Source organism: Anas acuta, chromosome 2 (genome assembly GCF_963932015.1).
Source record: "Anas acuta chromosome 2, bAnaAcu1.1, whole genome shotgun sequence".
Classification (NCBI taxonomy): Eukaryota; Metazoa; Chordata; class Aves; order Anseriformes; family Anatidae; genus Anas; species Anas acuta.
The window spans coordinates 52,684,358-52,709,088 of record NC_088980.1 but is presented as its reverse complement, the minus strand read 5'-3'; the positions used below and the strand labels follow the sequence as shown (position 1 = coordinate 52,709,088).

At 48.3% G+C, this 24,731-nt stretch overlaps 2 protein-coding genes across 16 annotated transcripts in view; one reads left to right on the top strand and one right to left on the bottom strand.

The window, feature by feature from the left end:
• The window catches only part of ATXN1 (ataxin 1), a 196,213-nt gene extending 187,257 nt beyond the window's left edge, over positions 1 to 8,956 (top strand). For all 15 annotated transcript variants that reach the window (XM_068674779.1, XM_068674791.1, XM_068674776.1 and 12 more), the window contains one exon: positions 530 to 8,956. In XM_068674779.1, the coding sequence (XP_068530880.1) occupies positions 530 to 1,060 (531 nt within the window). In that variant the 3' untranslated portion in view covers positions 1,061 to 8,956. The remainder of the gene's footprint in view (positions 1 to 529) is intronic.
• The window catches only part of GMPR (guanosine monophosphate reductase), a 36,267-nt gene continuing 19,894 nt past the window's right edge, over positions 8,359 to 24,731 (bottom strand). The window contains exons 7-9 of the mRNA XM_068674792.1: positions 22,879 to 22,921; positions 18,268 to 18,427; positions 8,359 to 13,208 (exon numbers count right to left, since the gene is read on the bottom strand). Of these exons, the coding sequence (XP_068530893.1) occupies positions 13,028 to 13,208; positions 18,268 to 18,427; positions 22,879 to 22,921 (384 nt within the window). The 3' untranslated portion in view covers positions 8,359 to 13,027. The remainder of the gene's footprint in view (positions 13,209 to 18,267; positions 18,428 to 22,878; positions 22,922 to 24,731) is intronic.

Genomic DNA, 24,731 nt, shown 5'->3' with positions numbered 1-24,731 from the left:
GACGTCCTCAGCCATTTCACGCTGGTAAGTATGCACTGACACGGGCGGAGGTCAGCAGGGGGAGGTGACGTTCCCATGGTCATTTAGAAACCGTGTCATAACAAGGAGCAGAAGCCAGAGCCCCTTCCAGCCTCGGGGAGCCGTCCTCTGGCTGCCAGGTGCCTTTAGGCCTGGGTGTCAGGCTCGAGGTACTGCAGGGGTACAGCAGAGTTTGTCAGAAGCCAAAGCTGTTTGGCCTCGTAGGTCTCTCCGAGCAGCTGGGTGGAGGTAAAGATCGATTCCTGTTGAGGTTTTGCGCTAAGAAGTGCTGAGCTCAGTCTGTTAACACCCGCCTGACAAGGACGAGCGCGAAGTCTGGTGCTCGAGGCACAGATTTCGCAGGAACCAAGCGGCACCTGTGCAATTCCTGCTTCACTGCTGTCACCCACAGCGCCGGCTGGGTGCTGCACGCGTGCCCCAGGGCAAAAGGCATCATCTCACGCTCTCTCCTCCCTCCCTCTCTCTCTTTCTGTTGTCTCTCTCTCTGCAGGTCAGCGTGGAGGTCTTGGTAGAATACCCTTTTTTTGTATTTGGACAAGGCTGGTCATCCTGCTGCCCCGAGAGAACCAGCCAGCTCTTTGATTTGCCATGCTCCAAACTCTCTGTGGGGGATGTCTGCATATCGCTTACGCTCAAGAACCTGAAGAACGGCTCTATTAAAAAGGGCCAGCCCGTGGACTCAGCTAGTATCTTGCTGAAGCATTCAAAGAATGACAGTCTAGCTGGAAGTAGACACAGGTATGCGGAGCAGGAAAATGGGATTAATCAGGGAAGTGCACAGATGTTAGCTGAGAATGGTGAACTGAAGTTTCCGGACAAAATAGGATTGCCTGCAGCACCTTTGCTCACCAAAACAGAACCCAGCAAGCCCCCGGCAACGAGGAAGAGGAGGTGGTCAGCCCCCGAAACACGAAAACTAGAGAAATCAGAAGAGGAGCCACCTTTGACTCTTCCCAAGCCTTCTTTTATTCCTCAGGAGGTTAAGATTTGCATTGAAGGTCGATCCAATGTAGGAAAGTAAAAGTTGTTTGGGGAAAGGAAATTAGGCTATCCCTTGTCATTTTTATCCAGATTACTGTACTGTAGACTAAATAACCCAGTATTTACATGTTATCATCTTATTTTAGGTTTATGTTATAACCTTGTTGTTATAGTTGCAGCTGGTATTATGCAGGAGACTGGTGCATATGTTTTTCCACAAGTGTTTGTCAGTGACTAGGTTTCTTGAGAGCTACAGAAGGGGCAGTATCTGCTTCACACACCCTTAGTGGAAATGAATGTGTTGTCATGGCTCCTGTTTTCTAACACCTCGTGTAGGACAGGGTCCAGCTGTGATTTTTTTCCTTTTGTCGTCGTTATTTTTTTTGTGTTTTTTTTTTTTTTCCTTGTTTTGGTTCCCGTTCTAGGTTTTTTTTTTGGGGGGGTAGGTGAGGAGAAGGGAACTGTAGCAGAGGTGTGTGTCACGCGTGGTGTGTGTGTGCGTGCGCCCGTCCCGAGGAGGGACCCTGAAGAGGTTTCCTGGCCCCAGGTGAATGCTGAGGACACAACCCACAGATGTTACCCAAAAAAGGATCAGACAGCCTCTGATGCTGTCAACAATAAGCCAACTCTCGCTCAAGGCTCTACAGTATATATATATATATGTGTGTGTGTGTATATATATATATATATATTTGTGTGTGTGTATATGTATATATATATTTCCCCCCATGGGGTCTGACTGCACTGATTTTTGCTCACCAAGCATCTGCCACACCACCAGATTCCCCTCTGCTTGCTCGTGCAGTCGGGTGCCGGGAGGCCACACACACACGGGGCGCTGTCCTCGGCGCCGGCGGGCACGCCTGGGCGCACGTGGGTGTGCGTGGGTGTGCGTGGGTGTGCGCAGGGAGCCCTCCGGCTCGCTGGGCGGGCCCTGTTTCCGTGCAGTGTTAGACAAATCCCTCGGGTTAAGGCCATGGACATTCGCTTCCACCAGGGAGACGCATACTGCCCCTTTGAGATCACAGGCATCCATCGTTTGCAGTTGGGTTGCAGGTCTTTGTCTTTAACTCTAGTACTGTTTTTGGTTCATGATTATGGACGACCCGTGCCACTTTTTTTCAAATTTCAGTGTGACACAGGAACCCGATGTTGAAGATGAACGTAGAATGTCTTTAAGCACTTAAAATGCTGTTCACACTTTATTGCTGAGCATCCTGGTCTAACACTCAGTACGTACTGTATCTCACTTTAATCTGCTCGGAAAACAGCAGCAGCAAACAAATTAATCTCTTCAACACTGTAACTACATGCAACTATGTAAAGTTTTCTCACGAGCAAGATGCTGAAAGTTTCAATGTGGTTTCAAAGGGATGAATGTGAATTATTGAACTAGTATGTGACAGTCATTGTCCACAAAGGACTACTTAATAGGAGGCACTTTTTAAACTTTAATGCTTGAGAAAGAGTTAAAGGCATATGCGAGCTGACAGATAATAAAAGAATAAGAGAAAGGAAAAAGGAAAGAGAAAAAAAAAAATCATTGTCCAGTGTTTTTGAAAAAAAGATGGACTTTAAAGAATCTTGCAATTTGCACATCTTGAGTTTATCATTTGTGTGGTATTCCTGCAGTTTTTACCTAATAATGTTGTGGGTTGGGGGGGGTCTGAAAGAGCATAAACAAATGTAGCAATTACTCACTAACCTGCCTACGCTCTAGGCCATTTCATAGGGTTATTGTTCCTTTCAAAGTTCATTTTCGGTCTTTCTACCGTATCTGCCACACAGAACCTAGCACAGGTCCTACCGGGACGGCTCTGAGAATTTGTCTTCAGACTTGCTGAGAGAGTTTTCCACAAGAAACATTTCTATACATAAGCAAGGTGTTTGTTTGTTTTTAAAACAAACCTATTGTTATTTTATTATTATTATTATTTGTTATTTTAATTGCATTGCTTTCCATTTGAAAGACTAGATTTAAGAGTTTGGTACAAAACAAGTTTGGGGGGGGGGATTCACGCCGTTCAGTCTTTTGTTTCCCCAGGTAGGGCCGGATCCTTTGAGGTGCTGTGCACCCAGCCTCCCGGAAAGTCGCGGGGAGGTGCGAGTATTACGTACTTCGGGTCTGAGCTACAAAAAGCCTCTTGCTGCCAACAGGGATGTGTCTCATTGATGTCAGTGGGATCTAGCTCGGGCCCGGCGCGATCAAGCGTTCACGTCGTTACTTTTGGTTGGTGAGTTCGCGTCCTTCAGGTAGTTTTGAAGAAGCTGTGCTGATAGGGAGAAAAGGAAATAAAAAGTCCTGGATTAGAAATACAGTACCTAAAGTGAACAAACTTATTTAAAAATTATGTTTTCCCTCTCCCCGAAAATACAGTGCTTTTATTTAAGAAAAGAGATGTTAACCCCAAACCCCAGCTTTGACTCTGTTATTTGTTACTTGAAATTTAGCTCACACCAGAACTAATTGTTTTTATACCATATTCTGGGGTGCACCAAAAAGTTTAAATACGTTTAAAATAGCTTGAAACTTTTCTTGAATTTCCTTGAATTTTATTAACCTCTCAGCGGGCTACCAAATAGCTGAGTGGGTTTCTTCTCACAGTCACACTGCTTAGTTAGTGCTTATTTGTTAATATTTCTGCTCAGAGAAGTTGCTTAATCTTCCATATACTCTGCTCAGGGCACTTGCAATTTATTGTTTTGTTTTGTTTCCTGTTTTGTTTTTAAGCTTTTGATGGTAAAGGAGTAGAAAGAATTACAGATTTTAGTTCGCATTCGTACCACTATTTCCGTAATTCACACGTGCTCGGAAAAAAAAAAAAAAATCTCAAAGAGAACCATACGCATTCACATTCGTGGTTAATAAGGAAGCAGGGGCTATTAAACTGACTGGATCTATTCAACTAACACTAAAAAAAATAAAAAATAAAAAATAATAATAAAAAAATAAGTTTGGAGCAATAGGAATGTATTAGTTCTGTGCTTGTATTTCAGACTGAGGATTTCTGAAATAACTGGTTCTTTCCCAACAATCGTCCCTTTCCATGCTTTGGCTTTCGTAGGATGTGCAATACTTTACGTGCCAACGTAGACTCACCCGTGCGGTGTTAGCTAGATCTCATACCCTCTTCTGGTTTCCCCTTTTTGTTCCCTTGGAATAGTTTCTTTCTTCCTTCCTTCCTTTTTTTTTTTTTTTTCCTATTAATAACTCCCCTCCCCCCAAAAAATAAAAAAGAAACGTGTTGAGGGTGAGGCGTTCCTTGACGTGGGAAACACCAGCCCTTTTTGTCAGCGTGAGGTAAAGGCCTGCCTTGGCCTTGCGTCTCGGAGACGCACGCCCCCGGCCTCCGCGCTGTGGAAAAAAATGAAAAATTTAGATCCAGGAAGACAAAAAGCGCCTAATCCGAGTTCCCCCCCGCCACCACCACCACCACGAGAGGAGTTTCGGGGTTCGTTATGTCTCCAAGGGGGGGATTTTTGCCAACGTCAGCCCTCTTCCCCGCGGGGCCACGTGCGGCCATGGGGCCGCTCGGTGTTTGCTCCGTGCCCTGGCCCGGCTCCCCTTTCTCTTGTTTTCTTTTGGTCTCTTTTTTTTTGTTTATTTGTTTGTTTTCTTTCCTTTTTATTTTCTTTTTCTTCCTTTTTTTTGTAGCAGGCCTGTTTAGTTTACAACGAAATGCATACAATCACCAAGAAATTAGTCAGGGCGAAGAAAATAAAACGAGAACCTCTTTATAGGGATTTCTAAAAATATCTATCTATCTGTCTATCTATCTATCTAATCTATCTATATATCTATATATATAAAATGACTGTTCCTTATAGTGTTTAACTTAGGCATTGTTTCAGTTTGTCTGGGCCACATCACGGGGAATTTGAGTTTGATGTCACTTACCTCAAGTCCTGCAGTTGAAACCCAAATTGGCGTTGCTGTTGACCTACTTTAGGATTTTGTAAGTTGCTGTTGGGATTTTTTTTCCCCCGACGAACCAGACCTCGGGGTGGGGGGGGTGGGAGGGGTGGGGATAGGATGTTCCTCTGATTCCTTCAATTCCTTCGTCCCACTGTCGCTTCGTTCGACCTGTCGTTCCGTCATTTTCTCGGCGTGGGGAAGTGACATCACTACTCTCGTTTCCCTAAATCAAGGAACATTTAGAAACTTTTCACACCTTTTACTCAGGGATGGGGCTGGCATATGTGTGGTACACTGATGTGACCAGAAGCAGCACTTTTACTGCTCTGGAGTAGGGATGTACAATGTGACAGACGAGTTTGGATTTCCTGCATCTCATGGTTTAACTCTGTAGATATCACGTAGATCGCAATACAAAAGCAGCAGGCTCAGCGTGAACTGTAGCTGTTGGTTATCACGAAAATTCACTCTGTGCAGAGATTTGTTTCACTTAAAAGTGTGTTGCCAATATTAAAAAGGAAACGGTGAAATTCTGTTCAGACTTGCAACTGCTAAAAAAAAAAAAAAAAGAGAGAGAGAAAAAGTCTGTATCAAGGAGAGCAAATCCTCTTTATTTTAAACACTAACAGTGTTATTTCAAAGAGGGGTTCTTGGCACAGCGGCCTGGGCCCCAGCTCTGCAAACACTTATGCGTGTGCTCAAGGGAAGGTCTGAGCTGGCTGGCCAAAGCAGCCGGGCGGCTCGGGAGCTCTCTGTGAAGTACACGTATAAATCTTTGTGAAACTGAAGCCTGGTTCGGTTAGGGCCAGATTCTGACCTTACTCAGGTGGCTGGAAAACCCTGGGGTTTCGTCCAGGTTCACCAGGGCGGGATGCCCCGGGGGCGCGGGGGGATGTGGCCTGTTGAAACACTTCTGCAATCCCTTGAACGCCAAAACCTGGCAAAATGGGGCTTGCACTCGGACAGGTAATTTCCATTTCTGCCCTCCCCATCATCACAGGTAACAGCAGAGCCCGCTTGGGGCTCTGGCCAGTGCTGATGTGAGAGGCAAGGGGGGCGACCGTGTTGCTGGAGTGCAGCCGATCATTTTCTTCTCTCTGGTTTATCCACTTCCCCCCCGCCCCCACGGTCCTGAAACAACAGAAAAACGAGAATTTGTTGATGCAGATCTGCATACGTGCACACACAGCCAGGCAGAAGTGTCAGTTTGCACATGAATAAATACGTGTGAGTTTTGCAAGCCTACACATCCACTTGGTTTCCTGTCCCGAGGACAGTGTTGTGTTTTGTGTCGATAGGGAAATTCCAAACGAGTTGCACACCTCTACTCCAGAGTTCAATTTCTTTTACATAGACGACCTCGCTTCAGATGTGTTACCTTTACTGATAGGATCTTTTCTTGTAGCACTATATCTTGTGGGAATATTTTTTGATGTAAACCTAATTTGAGAAGCTTATTAAAAATAGAAACTTTTTTTGAAGCACTCACATTGAGGAGTACAGGTAATGTTTTAAAAAAATTGCACAAAAGAAAAATGAATGTTGGAATGATTCATTCAGTGTTTGAAAAAGAGATGGCTCTGTTTGAACAGTGAGTTTCATACCTTGTTTGTAAAAAAAAAAAAAAAAAAGTTTTTAAATACAAAAGCAGAGAAAGGTTGAAAGTTACATGTTTTTTGTATATAGAAATTGTCATGTCTAGATGATCTGATTTGTATTGGCTTTGGCCAGGAAGAATTATTACTTAAAAGGCTCTTAAAGAACAACTGTGCTTAATTTTCTGTTCGTATTACATTTCTGGGTCCCGTTTCTGGGGAATGGAGTCATGCTTTCACACTGTTTATTCCTGTGCTGAAAACACACCTTGGAGCAGCAATTCCTGAGTGCAGCTACCAGGCACTTCAAAGGGTGGCTACTGTGCAAACCTAGAGTCTCGCTCTGCAGCTGGGTTTCGGCTTTAGATCTCTCCTGCCTGCGCCAAGGGATGAGGCTGGCAAGGCACGGCCCGCTCGGCTCCCGCCTGAAGCCTTTCGGCCTGATTATTTTTTTTTTTCCTCTCCCCGTGAGGCTGTTCCACGTTTTTTTTCCAGCACTTCCTGCTCCAGACGAAACCCAAAGAGTATAATCCTGAGCAAGAAGTGTTCACAGCGAGGGATCCCAGCCTAGCGCCCACAGCAGGGCCCTGCCCGAGGCAGGGCGGCCTTGGAGCCCCTTCCACTGCCCCCTCTCCCCGCGCCCTCCTCCAGAGCTGCCGGGGAGCAGCAGGCACTCGAGGCAGCTTTCCAGTGGCGGTCTGGCTTGCTTGAGAGACCGGTGTTTTCCAGAAGCCAAAAGAGAGGATCCCGAGGCAGTTTGTGAGGAGAGAGGGTCTTTTTCTAAGTCCAAAGATTGAGCTGGGCAGCAGGGGGCCGGCGGTGACCTCGGCTCTCGTCCAGGCGGCCCCGGGCCCCGGCTGTATTACAATGAAGTGCATTCAGCCAATAGGTAGTATTTATACAATAACAGTCTCTAAGGTTTCTGTAGTTTTTTGGTTTTTTTATTTTTCCTTCTTGTTATCTGAAAGGACTCAAGTCTTCCACTGAGGATTTTATGGAGGCTTCATCCAAGGCTGTTTTCTTTTCGGTTTGTTCCTATTTCGAGCAGTCAAAGCTCCTGTGCCCTTTCCCTCGACCATGCAGTAGGCATGCATTGGAAGTGTTGTTTGCGGTAGGCCTTAGGCACTCCTTGAAGCTGTCGTTGCTGTACTACTGGATTGCTGACGTGCAAAACCTCCAGGGCCCGGACCCTCGGCCGGGGTGGGAGCGCGGGGAGGCCCGGCTCTGCCCCGGATCCCGCCCGGGGGCTCGCTGTGAGAGCCGAGGAGCCGACTGCTCGCCCTTCGAACGCACTCTGCACAACTCCTCTCCGAGCCACGGGGTTGGGATCCGGGTAGCTGAGGATGAAAACGGGCCGGGGGGGGGGGGGTGGCTACATTGGTGTCTTCTGCCTGGCCGTCGGGCTGGCCGCTTAGCGAAGTTACTAACCTCTTAAGGCGTAGATACAACCTCTTACGACAGTCAGCTAATGTTGAAACTCACTAATGTATGTATTTGCTCTTTTTTTTTTTTTTTTTTTTTTGAATAATATATTAACTTGTTGAACACTGTCCTTTTTTGCAGTGTTAAAGGGTTACAGGGGGGTGGGTGGGGGCGTGGGAGGGGTGGGTTACGGGTGGGGATTTCCCAACCTTTTTCAGTTCGGGTGAGCTACTGAAAATCATTTTGTACTAGCTATGTCACCGTCCCCGGCAGCCGGCGGGCTTGGGGCTGGCCGGCTCGAGAAGGCACTCGGTGAGAGGCCTTGCCCGGGGGTAAGGTTTAGCCATTCTTCAGCAGTAATTTTTTAAGGTCTTTTTTTTTTTTTTAATTATTATTATTTTAAAATTTTATTTTTATTTTTTTTTCTCATTTGGTATTATTAATGAGGGTTGATGCAAATCACACTTCCAGTGTAGTTCCTAGTGTAGGCCCAGCAAAAGGGATATTGCAGCTTTGTGTTGGGGAGAAATTGAGCTGACATGGCCAGTACAAAGGAGAAATAGGGAGGGAATAACGTTTTGCACCTTATTGAAAAGAGGAGAAGATTTTAAGTGCATACAGACATAGTTAAGAGCTTTTATTGTGACAGGAGAACTTTTTTCCATATGCGTGCATACTCTCTGTAATTCCAGTGTAAAATATTGTACTTGCACTAGCTTTTTTAAAACAAATATTAAAAAAAAAATGGAAGAATTCATATTCTATTTTCTAATGGTGGTGTGTCTATTTGTAGGATACACTCGCGTCTGTTTATTGAATTTTATGGTCCCTTTCTTTGATGGTGCTTGCAGGTTTTCTAGGTAGAAATTATTTCATTATTATAATAAAACAATGTTTGATTCAAAATTTGAACAAAATTGTTTTAAAGAAATTGTCTGTATACCAGTACAAGTTTATTGTTTCAGTATACTCGTACTAATAAAATAACAGTGCCAATTGCAAACGCGTGCTTTGTCTTCATGAGTTACAGCTGGACGCGGGATAGCTTTCCCCTGGAGGTAATTCGTCCAATTTATTTCTCCTGCCCCCCGGCACCGTGTTTTTAGCACACCTGCATTCATTCGCAGCGAGGCAGGAAGGCACCCGTGCACGCACAGCACAAAACCCTCTCCAGACCATCAGAGTGAAGCTTTTTATTGCGTAACAAAACTTCCCAGTTACAGCTCCCGAAGGCCTTGCGCTGGAGGCGTTGCATGCACGGGTTTGCTGCATTCGAGGGGCGGCAGCGCTGATCAGCGCCACCTCAGCAGTGCGGAGCGGGGCAGGAAGACAGCTAAGGCTCGATAGCACTTTTTGGCTGATTATGCAGAAGCGCTTTACAGTTATTGCAGGCAACACTACAGAGTTTTGGACTCCGAATTGCTTAGCCATGTATGAAAACGTCAGTAACAGTAAACACCGTGTCAGGTAAATGCTGTCTTTAGGGGTGCGGAGCTGTGGCAGCATCTGATCTGACCCAGGAGTGCTGCAGCCCCTCTGGCCCCTGCCCTCAGCTCTCCAAGTGCCCATAACTGAAAAGCACAAGTCCCTGTACCGACACGGCGGGGCCTGGCTAATTGCTGCCCTGTCTCTATGTCACCCCCAGTCCTTTCCACCCCCACAACTGGCTGGCAGAAAGGATTTTTTAGGTGTTAGCTTGTTTCAAGATACCAGGGATTGATGTGCTCAGCTGGGCTCCTGAGTGGTGGCACAAGGCCCTTTTCTGCATCCCCACTTACAGGTTGTTGGTGTCTGCAGTTAAAGCACTGTGGGGCCGGACCTCAACACTGCCCTGGGGTGCTCAGCTCAGCATTACTGGGGGAAGCAGACATGAGCGTGGCCTGCAGCCCTTGTCACATTCACAGTGCTCCTGTAGCAGGGAGACAGGATGGGGCTGGGGTGGCAGACTTGAAGAAGACCGGGCTGAGCAGAATCGCCTGGCACTAAGCGCTTACAAATGGGACAGGATGTTCCACGGGACAGCAAATGACAGAAAACCTGGAAAAATGCACAGGTGAGGTAGATCTGCAAATGGCACATGGCGTTTGCCGGTGTTTCTGGCCTTTGCGTGGTCCATCCTGCCAGGCACAGCACAGCCTCAGCGCCTCTGCTCCCGTTTCTCCCGAAAGTGGCAGCAGGCTTGAGCAGGGCACGGCAGCTGGGGCTAAAAGACAACAAAGGCAACTACTGAGGCACAGGAGTGGCTGTTAAATGAGGGCTCACACCTGATCTTTTCTGTTTCCCAACCTGTCTGAAAGCTGCACATTTGAGCGTGAGTAGTGAGTGCTGACCTGGTTGAGCATTGTCTCTAAAATCCCACGTGTAACTACAGGCAAGATGCAGGCGTGCCATCAGTTTACCTTTTCTGCAGCTGATTTCTCTCTCCTGCTCATGCTGGAGAAAGAGAAAACAAAGCAGAGCACGTGCTGCTTATCGAAATGCTGGTAACAGCTGCGATTGGGAAAAGCAAACACCCTCAGCTCAAGCTTTACCAGTCACCACTCTTAGTGTCAATGTCATTCACTGTCTGGAGAATTCAGGACACTTCTTAAGGTACAGCCTATCCCCATCCCTCCAGATCAGCCAGGGGCCAGACAGAGGTATGTGCAAAGGGACAGGGAAGCGGCTGTGAGCGGCCCTGGGCAGTCTAAGTGTGAGGTTTGCCAGGGAGAAGACTCCACGTGTGCCATCCCTGTGGAGAGGCAGCCCTCCCGTGCCCCCAGCGCCTGCCCTTTGGAAAAGAAACTGTTCCAAAGAGATGTCACAAAGCTGCTCTGTTCAATGTGCGTATGATCTTGTTAGAAAAGATGTTTACAAATATATATATCTATAATATGTATATGTACCTCTTTCGTTTAGAAATGTAGCTAAAAAAAGTAGAAAAGCAATAGTGAGAGTGGGCGTGAGACCAGCAGACTGCTCGCCTCCCACGTGTGAAGGCACGAGTGTGGAGACACACCTGCCGTCAGGTCTGGCACGGGCTCCTCGCAGAGGTGTTTGTTTGCCTTTCTACCCCTGCACTGCATGGCATGTAAATGAGGGAAGGTGACCCACGCAGCTGTACAGCTGCAGGGCAGTAACACCGCCTGTACTCTGGGCTCAGGGAGCAGGATTTGGCCCACCGTAGGGTTTGGCCCACCAGTAAGGTCTGTGGTAAAGAAGCGAGGCAATTTCTTAACATGATGCTTTCAGGCTGGAGGGAGCAGAGACCAGACCCTTTACTTACAGGGCCAGCTTCTCTCTGAGTTCAGGTTCCTTTACAAATTTTGGGCAGGACAAATAGTCCTTAGAGCCAGCACAAGTGTAACCTGTGCTCACATTAAGGCCCTTACTCACCTCCAAAACAGAAGAAAGGGTCACACCACAATTAAGACTGACGCCCTGCAAGTTTAATGGAAGATATTTAAAATATGAGGCCATTTAGAAGACCTTCGGTTCCTTTTCTAATGTGCAAAGCACACTTAAAAGTCATCAGGGATCATTTTGTGGCCTCGATTTGCTCCTCAGAAAGGTCGATCGTACTAACCCTTGTGCATGGCTTTTTGGGCAGTCCTGCCTATGAGCCTAATTCTAGAGTCTCTTTGCTATTCCCCTTCCTACAGCTTACTCGTTTGCTTTGCAAAGGAAGCCTACCTCTTTCCACAGATACCTACAGGAGGGGAAAGCAAGCCCCTGAATGGAGTAACATCAGCTGTACTGCGATCTCAGCAGCACTTCGAAGTAAGTGGCCAAACATGATTAATTCATTGGTGTTCACTTTTACATCCTTTATCGTAACGAGCTGCTGTGCTACTCGTGCGGATGCCATGCGTGTTTCCAAAGTTTTGTTGTGATGTATCAATTAATTAGCGGGCTGTTGCACTTTGTTAAAGCGTTACCCAGAGTCTTAAACATTCATTACTGCCTTTAGAGCAAGTGCTTTAACTCAATCTCAGCCTGCCAAGTATCTTGCTGTCAGGCTGTTCTGCTGGAAGCTCCCTTGTGATTTCCATGACGCTAAGGACTGCGAAGGAGTGGCACCAAGTAAGTAAGACGTGAGTTTGACTTCTCTGACCTCATTCACCTGGCCGCAGACAGTGTGCAGCACAGCATCCTTACATCTTTGCTAAATGGACATGAACAGGCAGAAAACTTACGAGGGAGCAGGGAGGGCTGCGGAGGAACCTCCCCTAGGTGGGTTTACTGTTGCTGAGGTTGTATGTCCTGAAAAATTCTGACCACAGAGCACGGGTAAAAGCAGGAACCCAGGTAATTCAGTAACAGTGTGCACAAAGAAGCAGGCAAGCTCTGAGCTGTCCTCTCCTGAATGATCTCCACAGACGGAGACAGGGAGGACAGCATGGGTTTGCTACATTCAACGACAACTTCCCTGAAGAGGCAGGTCCATTGAAAGAGGGAGATTTAAGTACAAATGGGGGCACCAGCCCTGCGAACCCAGAGTGGACAGCTGGCATTTTATCTTCCCAGTAAGCAGCTCGCAGGAGTCAGGCCTCATCCACCTCTGACACTGTGCAGGCTGGCAGCCCTGCCACAAACACTGACCCTTTTGCCAGAGGAAAGGTGATGACAATTTGGGTTTTGGCTCCTCCACTCAACCCCTTCCATCTTTCTCTCTCCCAGCCTGCAGTCTCTGGAGGGTGCACTGTCAGAAGCAGTGGTGGCTGCCAGGCCAGCCTTCAAAGAGGGAATGTGTGTACATGTGCAGGTGCAACAGACATATCTGTACAAGCCAATTCCTTGGTAGCTGGGCTTTCAGCAGCTATTTGTCAGAGGGAAAGAAACAGGAGGAGAAATTATATTAAAAAAAAAAAAAATAGGCACAATAAAAGATGAGGCTATTGCATTTTGAACCAATGGCACTGTGTTAATAGCACAACCTTCCCTGTCCAAATCCCAGCCATCGTGGCTATGAAATTGCCATCTGCAGAGAGAGGAGAACTTGCCACTACTGCACCGAGGAGGAGAAAGCACAACGAAACACCAGCCCTTCCTGCTCCTCTCCCCCTGCCCCTCTCTCCAGTTCCCCAGTCCTGGGCTACGAGAAGACCTGGCTGTGCTGCTGGGTGACCCGGATGAACGTTGTTCTCCTGCTGAGTTCCTTGAGTTTGGCAGCTCCCACGTAGGTGCAGGTGGAGCGCAGCCCCCCCAGGATGTCCAGGATGGTGAGCTCCACGTCCCCGCGGTACGGCACCTCCACGGTCCTGCCCTCCGAAGCCCTGCAGAAGAAGAGATTGGTTACTGCAGTTATGGGCAGCTGTAAAACGTAACCGAGTGTGCTGGAAGTGGTGGCGGTGAAGGTTCTGCACTCTGCAGTTTATATGCACTCCCCCAGATCTGTCCTGTGCTTGCCTGTTGATCCTTGGTGCGCTCGAGCACTGAAATGCTTCACCTCCAGTCACAGATGAGGTGCAAGGAGTGGCCAGGCTCAGGTAACTTGGAGGAACAGGGGAGCTGGGCCTCGGCAAGCACCGGGCAGCACAGCTCTGCAGGGCTTAAATCCTCACTCTCCATCACGTTTAACTTTCTCGGAAATGTTTGCGATTCTCGTGTCACAGGCAGAGGACTGACAGCTGAGGACCAGGGCTTTAAGCGCTTTTTGGATGGCACTTCAGAATCTGTTTGGGTTTGAAACCTGGAGGGGAGAGGGGACTGCTGTTCTTCTGCCCTGCAGAACCCAGTCAGAAGCAATGGCTGGGCTCTGTCATTGCTGTAAATGTGCCTTTATTTACTTTTCCCTTAAACAAGTTGTCTAGGGGATAGTGCGTGAAAGAAAGGGCATGCCTGTTCCGAGGCTGCATTTGCAAATCATTAACAACAGCACCAGCGGCTCTGCGGAGGTACTTGAGTGTGAGCCTGGCGATATTTCATCCTGTTAGTTTAAATGTGGGGTCAGAGCCCTAGGGAGACAATAAAGGAGAAGTGTTAATATGCCATGTGAATGAGGAACCGTGATTAATCTCCCTCCATCTGATGAGTAATTGACTCTTTCTTGAAACTCTCAAATAAACACCAATAAGCGCCGAGCAGAAGGCGTACGCACCGCTGCCATCTAGCAGGCTGCTGCTCTGCTGCTGGGGCCGTGCTGCTGGGAACTGACAGCCCTTTATTTTCAGCTCTAGAGCCAGCAGCACGAGAAGGCCTGGGCCACAAAGGGACGCCAAAGTGGCCACGCCACAATTCTGCAACTTGCTGCTCAGCCCAGACCACGTGCGCTCGGTGGGCCTTTTTTTGGAGCAGAATTACAGAAGCACGGGACATCAGAGCCACTGCCCTTGGGAGATGCTCCTCGTGGCTCTGGAGACCAAACCCTGCACGAGTGGTGGCCACTCATGGCACAGCCCAGAAGCTCTGATGGCTGGGCACGGCTACCAGGCCCCCCTGGTATCAGCTGATGGACTGCTGGGGCGCCAAGAAGCGAGCTGTAAGCACCGTGCTGGGGGGAGCACGCTGGAAGGCAGGTGTCAGATAGCTCCAAGGAGAATGCTGGTGTTACAGTTTTATGCTCAGCCTTGGAAAAAAAAAAGTGTCAATGGCTGAAAATTCTCCATGCTCCCACTCTGTGTGCTGCAACTTACCGATGCTCCTGAAGAGAAAGGAGGATGGGGTGGGGAGAAATTGGGGGCTGGGAGTTAGGCAACGGCAAGTGCAGCCAAAAGGTCAGAGCTGAGTTCATGTAACGTCTGTGGAGCAAGCCCCCAGGGACCCCATCTGGCTGGCGTGCCATCTTACCCCCCAGATGGGGAAATGCCCACGCTGCAGCACGTGAGCACCGAGCGCCCCGTCATGGAGCCAGATGAAGCCCTGCAGCGCCCGGGATCACAGCCCCACTGGTGTCTCCGACAAGGAGATAGACTCAAACTGTTTCTTTCTTGGTTGTGTGCTTTGCAAGAACAAAGTGTGAAACCTGCAGTAAGTACCCAGTCAGATTGGTGCAGCATTAACCTCTAATCTTGTCCACGGGGATGAAGAGTGACGTTTGTGATGAGCACATATTCAGGCTGTGTTCATGTTAACCCTAAAACTCCAGCCTGCAGGGGCGAGGGGTGGAGTCTGTAACAGGTAACAGTGCAGAGGGGTCCTGGTCCCCGGCCCTGCAGGGCAGCAGGTAGAAGCTGAGTACGTGCACACAGCCCTTGCTGCAACACTCACCTCCACAGCCTGGCCAGGGGTGGAGGCTGTGATGGGTACGTACCCAAAGCCTGACGCTAGAAGAGGGGCTGCCAGGGGGACCTGTGTGGGAGAAGGCCATGATCATAGATGGTTCCCCTGGGTCTGAGAGCAGTGTGAGCCACCCCTTCCCGTGCCTAAAAGACATTTGTGGTAGTTGGCAGTAAGTTAAACTAAGTTAAAGCTCCCCAAGCCCAGACTGTTTTGCCAGCACCGAATGTCTGCAGGCAGGCTGCGCGAGCATTAGAAGGGGTGTCACGGAGGCTGGCACACTTGGCAGAGAGCTGCGTAAGCAAGTCAGCAGGAAATGCTGAGGGATTTGCAGCTCTGACATCTGTCCCCGAGCTATGACCTGAAACTCACCCTTCCTCAGGAAAGAAAGGCGAAGGAGGAGCAAGTGGGGCTCCCAGCAACTGGGAACTGTGTGCTCACGTGCTATCAGCAGGGGCTCCGTGCACCTTGCTAGCCACTGAGCAGGGTGAATAGAAAGGGAAAGAGATTTTCTGTAGACGTTTTGAATGGATTTAATCCATGATACGTCCCGTAACTCCCAGCCAGTTCAGCCATGCTGCTGGCAGGGAGGGATGAGCAATGTGGGTGGGAATCCTGGCGGGGTGCATGGGGCGAAGTGCTCTGTCAGCCTGGCAAAATGTGGGTCGGGGTACAGGGGCCAGGCTGCCCTGGCTTGAGGCAACTTCATGAGCAGAGCGTTTAAGAAATGGCAAGAATCTGGAGCAGCTTTTTCAGGCTATCATTTGGGATACAGAAAAAGGCAGTAAGTAGCAGCCGCATGCTGATGCTATTCTGTCTCTGTGGCCCAAATTCCACTCGCAGTCAGTGTAAAGTGCCAAAACCAGCTCAGCAGCAGCTGCGAATTGCTGAGTGACCACAGTAGGGCTGCAGCGTTCACACAAAACCTGTGAAATCTCAGAAGGGTTAACAAAAGCAAATTGGCTCGAACTGAACAATACTGCAGTCTCCATCCCTGCCTGCCTTACTTTTTTTTTTTTTTTCCTTCCAAAAGAGAATCTTAATAATTGCCTTTCAGAAATTCCCAGCTCTGATCCGTGTTCCTCGTGGAAGGAGGTAACAATGTAAAAATAAACCAATATAGAAATGGCATATAAGTAATGAAACAGGATCCATGTACTTCATAGAAAATTAAATGGGCTTGATTTGACATATTCTTTACAACAAAAATGACTCTCGTGACTTTATTTCCTGCTGCAGCTACCTCCCTTTACCTGTCAATTTTCATTCTACTGTTTGCTGGAGGTGCAGGTTCTCCAGCCAAAAGGTGTAATTCTGCCAAGACCAAGTTCAGTGACGAGCAGTCCCATCCTGCAGGGGGCCGAGCACATTGATCTCACCTCAGCTGGGCTCTTCAAACGCGCATAAAGAAGCCCTACTGATTCGACAGGTTTGAGGGATGCAGCATTTAAAGAGCTGAGCTAGAACCCTTTGGTTCAAGTTTGCTGTGAGCTAAACTAGCAAGTGATTTAACTTTCCCTAAGTTTTTCCTGCAAGAGAAATTGAAAGAGAGGCTTTGCCTTCTTCCTGATCATCCCCTCGATGCCCCGTGCATTTACAGAGCTTGTTAACCAACAGGTCCTATTTTTAACCTACAGTGACATCCATCGTGTTGGGGCAGGCTGAGTGAGACCAAGGCTGGTGAGGACGGCCAGCTGCGAGTTGTGGCTGCAGCTGGAACAAGACGAGGATCAGCTCCCTCACAGTTAACAGCCACAGCTTACAGACTCGGTGCCTGGAGCTCCTGTAGCCAGGAGCAGACTGGGGCATTTCTGCTGTGGTACCCACTGGTGAGCACAAAAAAGCAGCACCTCAAAGGGGACTGAGAATTTCAGACTGCCCTTCTGGTCCCTTGCTGCTGAGGTTTCAGAACTCGATCCCCAGGAGACTTTGCAGCACCAGAATGCAAAACAAAATGCGGCTATGGATCAAGCAGGACGTGTGTAGTACTGCCCACAAGGAGCTGAAAGCACCTCATTTAAGCCAAACACAGATTTCTCCAGCTGATGCAAGCACAGAGGAGCAAAGGACAGTGAGTTATCATAACTCAGATAAAAGGTTACCAGCACCTCTGTGTAGCTGGCAGCTGCCACTCTTAAATTATGAGATAATTGTGAAAGGGTACACGCTTCGCTCAAGGACACACGGGTCCTCCTCAGGCAAACAGTAAAGGTGTCCCTATCCCCTTCTTGTCCTGCCAGATGCAGAAAAACCTTGGCCTGAGAATCTGCCAGGATGTAGATGTTCTCCTCAAATTAAAGCACTTGGTATTTCACTCCTGCCCCTGGCAGCAGCTGGACACATTGGGGAAAAACACCTGACAGAGCACTTGTAGCAGACAAGGCTGATAGAAGTCATCAATCTTCAATGTCTGGAACAGCAGGAAAAGTCACTGGCTCTGAGACCCTTACAAACAGCACTTCATCAGTTGGGACCAGAGCCTAAATCTACTCCAGTGGACAAGCTTTAAAAGGGATCCCTTCAGTCAGTCAGCATATCATGTAAGGCAGCAATCACTCTCAAAGCTGTCTAAGGGCAGTGTCCTTACCTGCCACTGGTAAGAGAAAAGACATCAGAGGTTTTCCAGAGTCAACTGCTCTTTCAGAGAGTCAAAATTCTCACCAATTTCAGGAGCAAAGTAGCAATAGACAAGATTCCTTTGCAAAGCCTGTCTTCCTTGCTTTCCCCAAGCATCCTCTGCGGATTTTATCTCACAATCCAAGCTCCCACATGCTGAACAATTTTGGGAGATGGGTAATGGGCTGCTCTGGTGCTCTGTTATCCCCAAAGGGGTGAGAAATGTGTACGCACCAACACACCAACAGGACACACCATCTGGGTAAGCAGAGGGCCACAAACCACAGCTTGGCGTGCCATGCTCCCACGTGCAATTCAGACACATCTTCAGAGGCCCGAAGGTCAGAACAGGGACTAATGGCTACCCCAATTTGCTGCCATAAGCGTTACTAATGGCTTCTTCCTAAACGAGGAGAGAGGCATGGGCCTGTTTCCACCTGTGTCTGTGGCAGAATTCACCCCCAGAAGTTACATGCCTGCAATTACTACAGGAGCTCCTACCTGTATTCAGCAACCCCTCCTGCATGCTTCTTCATGGCTGTATCAGAGCTCATCCCGTAGAAGAGCTTCACCTTCTTGCCATTCTTCTCCATGATCTCTCCAGCACACTGGTCGTGGCCTGCAAACATTCCTCCGAGCATGACAAAATCGGCGCCGGCTCCTGTGATCAGCAGAGCGACACATCAGGGAACGGAAAGAGGGTGAAAGACAGAGCAAGCACACAGCGGCCTCCAGAAACAACAGCCAGCCCTGAGCACTTTGGTGCAGACAGTCCTCGCCTCTATCGCTTGCAGCAAACTGAAGAACTGAAACACGGCAAATTCTGCTTCTCTGACACTTTAAATGGAAAGAAGCAGCAGCTCCCGTGACATTTTGGCCTATCTAGCCTTGCTTAGAAAAGTTTGGGTTTTACTCTCAGGAGCCTGAGATGGATATAAACCTCACTTCACAGAAAGCAGGTGGGCCTGAACTAACCCCACCACACCACATGAACATGTCCAAACGCTGGAGAGATGCCAAGCTAGGCAAGTCTGGCATTTAGGATTTGGTCTGACCTCTGCCACTATCCAAACAGTATCACTGGACCTCGAGATCTGGCAAGTGAGATCATCATCAAATCTACACAGCTTCTGCCATCCGTCTAAAAGCTCCGTACACAGACCTGAATCTGGGACTGTTTTGATCTTAGGACACACGGCAGCTGTGGAGTCTGCTTTGATTTATAAAGCCAACTCCCTCTCTCCTCCCTTCCTCCAAAGAGCAGACCCAGCTGCTCCACTGACCTCACCTCCCTTTGCCTCCTTGTTGTTAGAAAGGAATGGCAAAGGGATTGTAAGGGGATATTAAAAACGAGGCTTATGCAGAAGTGCTGAGCACATCACACACAGTACTTACAGGCAGGCACCCATTCAGCTGTCCTGCCTGGGTTCTCTTGTTGCAGATGGCAACAAGAGTTTTAAAGCCTCGGTTTTGTTCCTGCCTGATCCTACCATTACCTTGCCAAAACCAAAGGGAAAGCTCACCCTTTAAGACATTCCCAGTTACTGGTGGGGAGCTCCTGTTGTTACCTGGCACACTTTTCTCCACATTTAAAAAAAAAATAAGTACTCTGGTAAATCAGGTTGGTGTCTCCTTCAAGGATGGAGGAAAACAACGTGATGGAGAAGGGATAGACTTGGGATCAAGGTTTCAAAGAGAGCTTTTACACAAGTCAAAAGCCTGCCAAAAGACACCAGACTCTACCTGGCCAATACCATCCCAATTCGGGGACCCCTCCAATCCCCCAATCCCTTACCCACTGAGTGGTCCATCCATCAAATCCACGTCTAATTTAGAGACAAGGATATTGTGTGGGACAGTGCCAAATGCTTCGCACAAGTCCAGGCAGATGCTGTCAGTTGCTCTTCCCCTATCCACCACTGCTGCGACCCCATCCCAAAAGGCTGCCAGATTTGTCAGGCACAGCTTGCCCCCAGTGACACCCTCCTGGCTGCCACCAGCCACCCCTCTGTTCTCCCTCTGCCTTGGCGTAGTTTCCAGGAGGATCAGCTCCATGACCTTGCCAAGCACAGAGGTGAGACTGACTGGCCTGTAGTTGCCCAGGTCTTTTTTTAAAAAAAAAAACAAAAAACAAACAGAGGTTATGTTTCCCCTTTTCCTATCACTGTGAACTTCAGTGGACTGCCACAACTTCTCAAATACAATGGATAGTAGCTTAGCAACTTAACAATTTCTAGCTCTGATTGTGGGTCTCACAGCCTCCACATATTAGTGCCAACAAGACAAATGAAATCTACACTTCAGGTTCACAGAGTTCTGCTTCTTCCCCCCCTAAGTATCTACCTATTCTTCTTCTTCTGACTGTGTATTTTGGAAGGAAAGCAAATATGTTTGAGTTACGGGATTGAAACTCTTCCAACTTAAGTAACTCCTTCAAACTGAAAGAAATGAGGGAGCCCTCATCTGTCTCCTGCATGCCTGATGATACGAGTTACTGATAACCAGATCAGCTCTGCACAAATTCACGTGGTATCAGCCTAGATCTGTAGCTTGGCCAGCCCTCCAGGCAGGTACAGCACAACAGTGCCTGGACTGCAGCTGGCCCTGGAAAAAAAACATCCACCTGTGCTCCAGCTGAGGCACTGAGCCTTTGCAACAGCAGGTGTACAGACACAGCCTCCAAAAGCAGGGAAAAAAGCCAGCATGATCTGTCAGGTATATTTTGGAACCAGCTTCTTCCCAGCTGACTTTGCCATCTGATTTTTCCTCCCTTTTCCTTCTCTGCTCCTGTATCCCTGCTGAAAGGAGCAGCGATAGCATGTTCAAGATGCTGGCGCAGGACTCAAAAAGCACATTCTGTTCCTGGCTGTGTCACAAAAAGATATGTGACCTCAGGCGACTGAATTTAGCATTTCTGGGCTTTGACTTCCCCTCGTTTTTAAGAATGGAGACAGTAGTGCCTCCCCGGGGCATTCTGAGAAATGTGCTCGTGTTATCAGCCTTCCCAAGGGTGCAGCCATGTGAGCCATCCCAGAGGTCAGCACTAGGTCCTTTCACACTTTCCGAACGCCTCCTGACCAACCTACACCTTTTCCATCACCATCTCCAATGCCCAGATAGCGGTGTCATCTGCAGTTGCCCAAATCCATACCGATTCCATGCAGCAGTTCTGGAATCCCAGTGGTCTTTCCCAAAACATCTGTAACTCCACGCGTTTTCGTCCCCTAACTTCAGTTTCTCTGCCCCTTGCCTTTTGTCCTAGGCTTGTTTCCCCTGTCAAAATGCCCAATCTACCTTTGATCCCTGTCACCAGTAGATGTTCAAGTTTGTAGAGCTTCTCAGTATCTTCATGTTTTTTCTTGCCCCCCCCAGCCACACCTTAAGCCATTTTTCAATGCTACTCCTCACATCTAGGTTTTTATCACACTTTTCAGTCCAAATGGCTGCCTTGCCACTGCTTTATAATGCATCTCAACATCTCTTCCGTGGACTTTACAATGATCCACCAAGAAGAGATGGCATAATCCATAAGATAGTTAACCAAAAGCCCTCTTTGTGTCTCCTGTCCATCCTTCACCCAGCCCTCCATCCCCAGGTGCTAATTTTGCCATCCACCTTCCATAAAAGCCCCCGTGGCCACAGGTCAGCCCGATTTTCCTGGCCTGCTGTGAGAGCACAACGCCTGCCTGTGCAATCTCAGGTTTCTAACGCTCTTCCCCTGAGCAGGCAGCTCTGCAGGCAGTGAGATTGCAGTGCTGGCTCACCACGTCCTGGCGACACCAGCACGAACCACGGCGAGCTGAGGAGCCTGAGGAAGCCAGACCCAACGCAGCCCTCGCTGCAGGCAGCAGGATGTCAGGGCGGGCTGAAGAGAGGCTGGGTGGTGATTTTTTTTTGTCACACAGTCTCGTTGTCAGAGGGTGGATGCTGCTGTTCAGTTAGGTCAGCATGGCCCAGCTGAAAGTCTCAATCCCTACATCACATCATACCTTGTGTGGGTAACACAAGGGTCCTGTAAAATCCTGTGGCACAGCCAATTCCTTGTGGGTAGCACAAATCCCCTAGCTACATCTTCCTTGTCATCTGGCCTGTCTAAAACCAGGAGCTGTCGGCAAACTTGGTGACAGATTTCAGCTTCAAGATTTCCAGGAGGCTCGATTTTTTTTTTTTCTTGGCAGTTTTGTAATCTCAGTTGAGGCCCGACCTTCCTTTCCGCGCTTGCAAAGCTTCTTGCTGAGCAGGATTGTGCATGGTAACGTGCTCTGCCTTGCATCGTACCACCCTGAAGTCTCAATGAGAGACTGTGCTGTCCTACTGTACTCCAGGCACTACCCTGCTGTGACATCTCCCGAGGGCCTGGTATTTTGGCAGAGTGCCTTTAGGTGTCCTGTCAGCCCAGGATGCATTCATTCCCTTGTTCACACGAAGAGCAGCCACAACGTTACGGCTAAGTGACAATCGTGACATTGACCCCCCCCCACTGATGTAACTCCCATGCCCAACAGAAAATACAGATTACATTCTCTGTTCTATCAGCAAAAGCTGGTGCAATTTACTGAAGCTGTTGGCACAAGAGCAAAGCCTGTTAATTATTAACTTGGATGTTTGAGACATCTGCTCGGCTCTAAGAGATACAGTATAAATAAAATCCCATCTCTTCAAGTGGATAGTTGATCCCAAGAACATCCCTGGGAGTCTGGCCTGCCTTTCCCTTTTGTTCTTCTGCCCAGCACACATTCCACCATCTCTTCATTCATCCAGGCTCAGGTCAGGCAGATTTGGCAGCGTTACAATCTGCTTTGAACCCTACTCAGAAGAAATCCTTATCAGTTTTCTTTGTATTACTGTCCCAGTAGCTGTATCTTACGCACACCTGGCAGATAGTTTCTAAATAGGACTTCGACCACTGTATGCTTTCACCCTGCAGAATTTGGACTGCCTGGTCCAAAGAGCAAATTCATGTCTGGCGTATTAATTTCACTGCGGTCACCCACAGGGACAAACGTAACCTACTGCTGATTACACATTCAGGGTCAAATTGACTCCTGCATCGCTGCTGGCTGTGCTGGAGTCACGCAGGGTGTAACTGGTGGCCCGAAACATTGTCCTTACCAAACGCTTTGGCGACATCTCCTGGGCAGCTGCATCCTCCATCCTGCATGAAGAAAAGAAGAAGGGACCCAGTGAGCAATGGCACTCTGTGACCTCCAGCTGGATGGCCCCTCCTCACGAAAAGCACATCAAGAGCTGCCTGCATCACCGCTACACATCATTTTAGCTGAGTTTTTAGGGAATTTGTATTAGCCTTTCTACCGCTTTCCTCCTTTAAGCTCCTTTACTCTACTTGTGTAGTCTACTGGTCATACCACTGGAACAGCAGCAATGCAAATTCCTGACAAACCTTTCCTAAATCCCAGAAACTGGAAAACAAAAAACCCCTCTGTTACGATCTGAATCATTCCCTGCCATTTTAACGAAAGGATGTGTGATGCAGAGGTACCACAAACCCCTACCATAAACCACCAGACATTTAAAATAACTTTCTCAGCAGTTTACAATACATTAAAAGGTCACAGTAGGAGGGCTGAGGAAATACACCATCAGATACGTTGGATTTTGATCTGATAATCTTTAAGCAAATTAGGCAATCTCGTCTTTGATAAGTGAAAATTAATCTCTCATCATACTTCTCACTGTTTGCTATGTGCTTGGTGAAGAAACAACAGCACTTGGAGATCTTTAGCATTTTATAGCTCCGTGTTTCAGTTTCAGTGCAGGGCCATGTGGCTGCTGAGGGTGGTTTGGTTGAGGGGAGGGAAGTTAGGTATGTGTGATAGGGCTGTAAAAAAAGGGAAGGCACACAGAAGAGCTCATGTGCTATGGCTCGTTAGGTTTTTGTAAAGGTCTGCGGATCAGATGAAAGATCCTTCTACCCTGCACAGTCCCTGTGACAAGAGAGCTCCTCGTTTCTTTGAAGATCAGGGTCCTTTGCAGACTGCTGACAGGCTTCCTGCTTTTGAATCTGCTCCGCAGACCTGAAGGGTTGCTTCACGTTGTTTCACCTCCCTGGTGGCAGAAATCCCTGCCTGTGTACGACCTGTGGCTGTGCTCAGCCAGCCCCCCACCACCAGGCATTTCAGAGCCAACTTCCTCAGGTAGCTGGCAGCGGGACTGAGCGTTGGAGCCCCTCTGTGCACAGAAAAGGATTCAGGCACAAACTGAGCAGGTGGATCTGAAAATGAGTGGCTTTTCAAAGGGCATCCCACTGGAAACAGTGCCTAATAGAGGTTTAAAGGCTTTTATTTCATTTGCTGATAACCTCGAGCACATTATGCTTTTTTTGTTGAGCTAGACACTCTTGCTGTCAGCTCCAGAAACGAGTGCTGGGCTGACAGCTGAATCTCTCCCTCTCCTGTTAAGGGCTCTGCTGGTGCAATTCTCTCCCTCTGACAAGTCTGTCAGAGCCTGGAGGAGGGTGTGAGTGTGTGTGTGTGCATGTGTCAGGGGAGGAACAGCAGAGGTAGAAAGAGGGGTCTAATAATCTTCAAAGAATAGTGTCAGAAATTTGCCTGACTCGTACTGCCTGACTGAGACAGGCAGGCTACAAATGCTCTCTGGTAGATGGGTTTCTGTCTGTTCTTGTTGGGTGGCTCAGTGTCTGACTATTTTAATTAACCCAGTAGTGGCAGCGATGGAGGCTTCATGCTTCCACCAGGATAGGGTGTCTCCCTGCGTCATCCTTAATCATTGGCTTCCAAAAACTCCCTTAGAGTATCACTAAATTACAAAAATCTGGGCAGATTAAGAAACTTTCCCAAAAGCTCGGGTGTTACTATATAAGATAAAAGTAACCAATGCTGAGATTCTTCATCTGTAATGCCTCCACTTTCTTCATAAAAGCAGGTAAACTAAATGGCAGCATTTCACAGAAGCAAAACAGGGACATACTAAGCAGTTATGCCAGA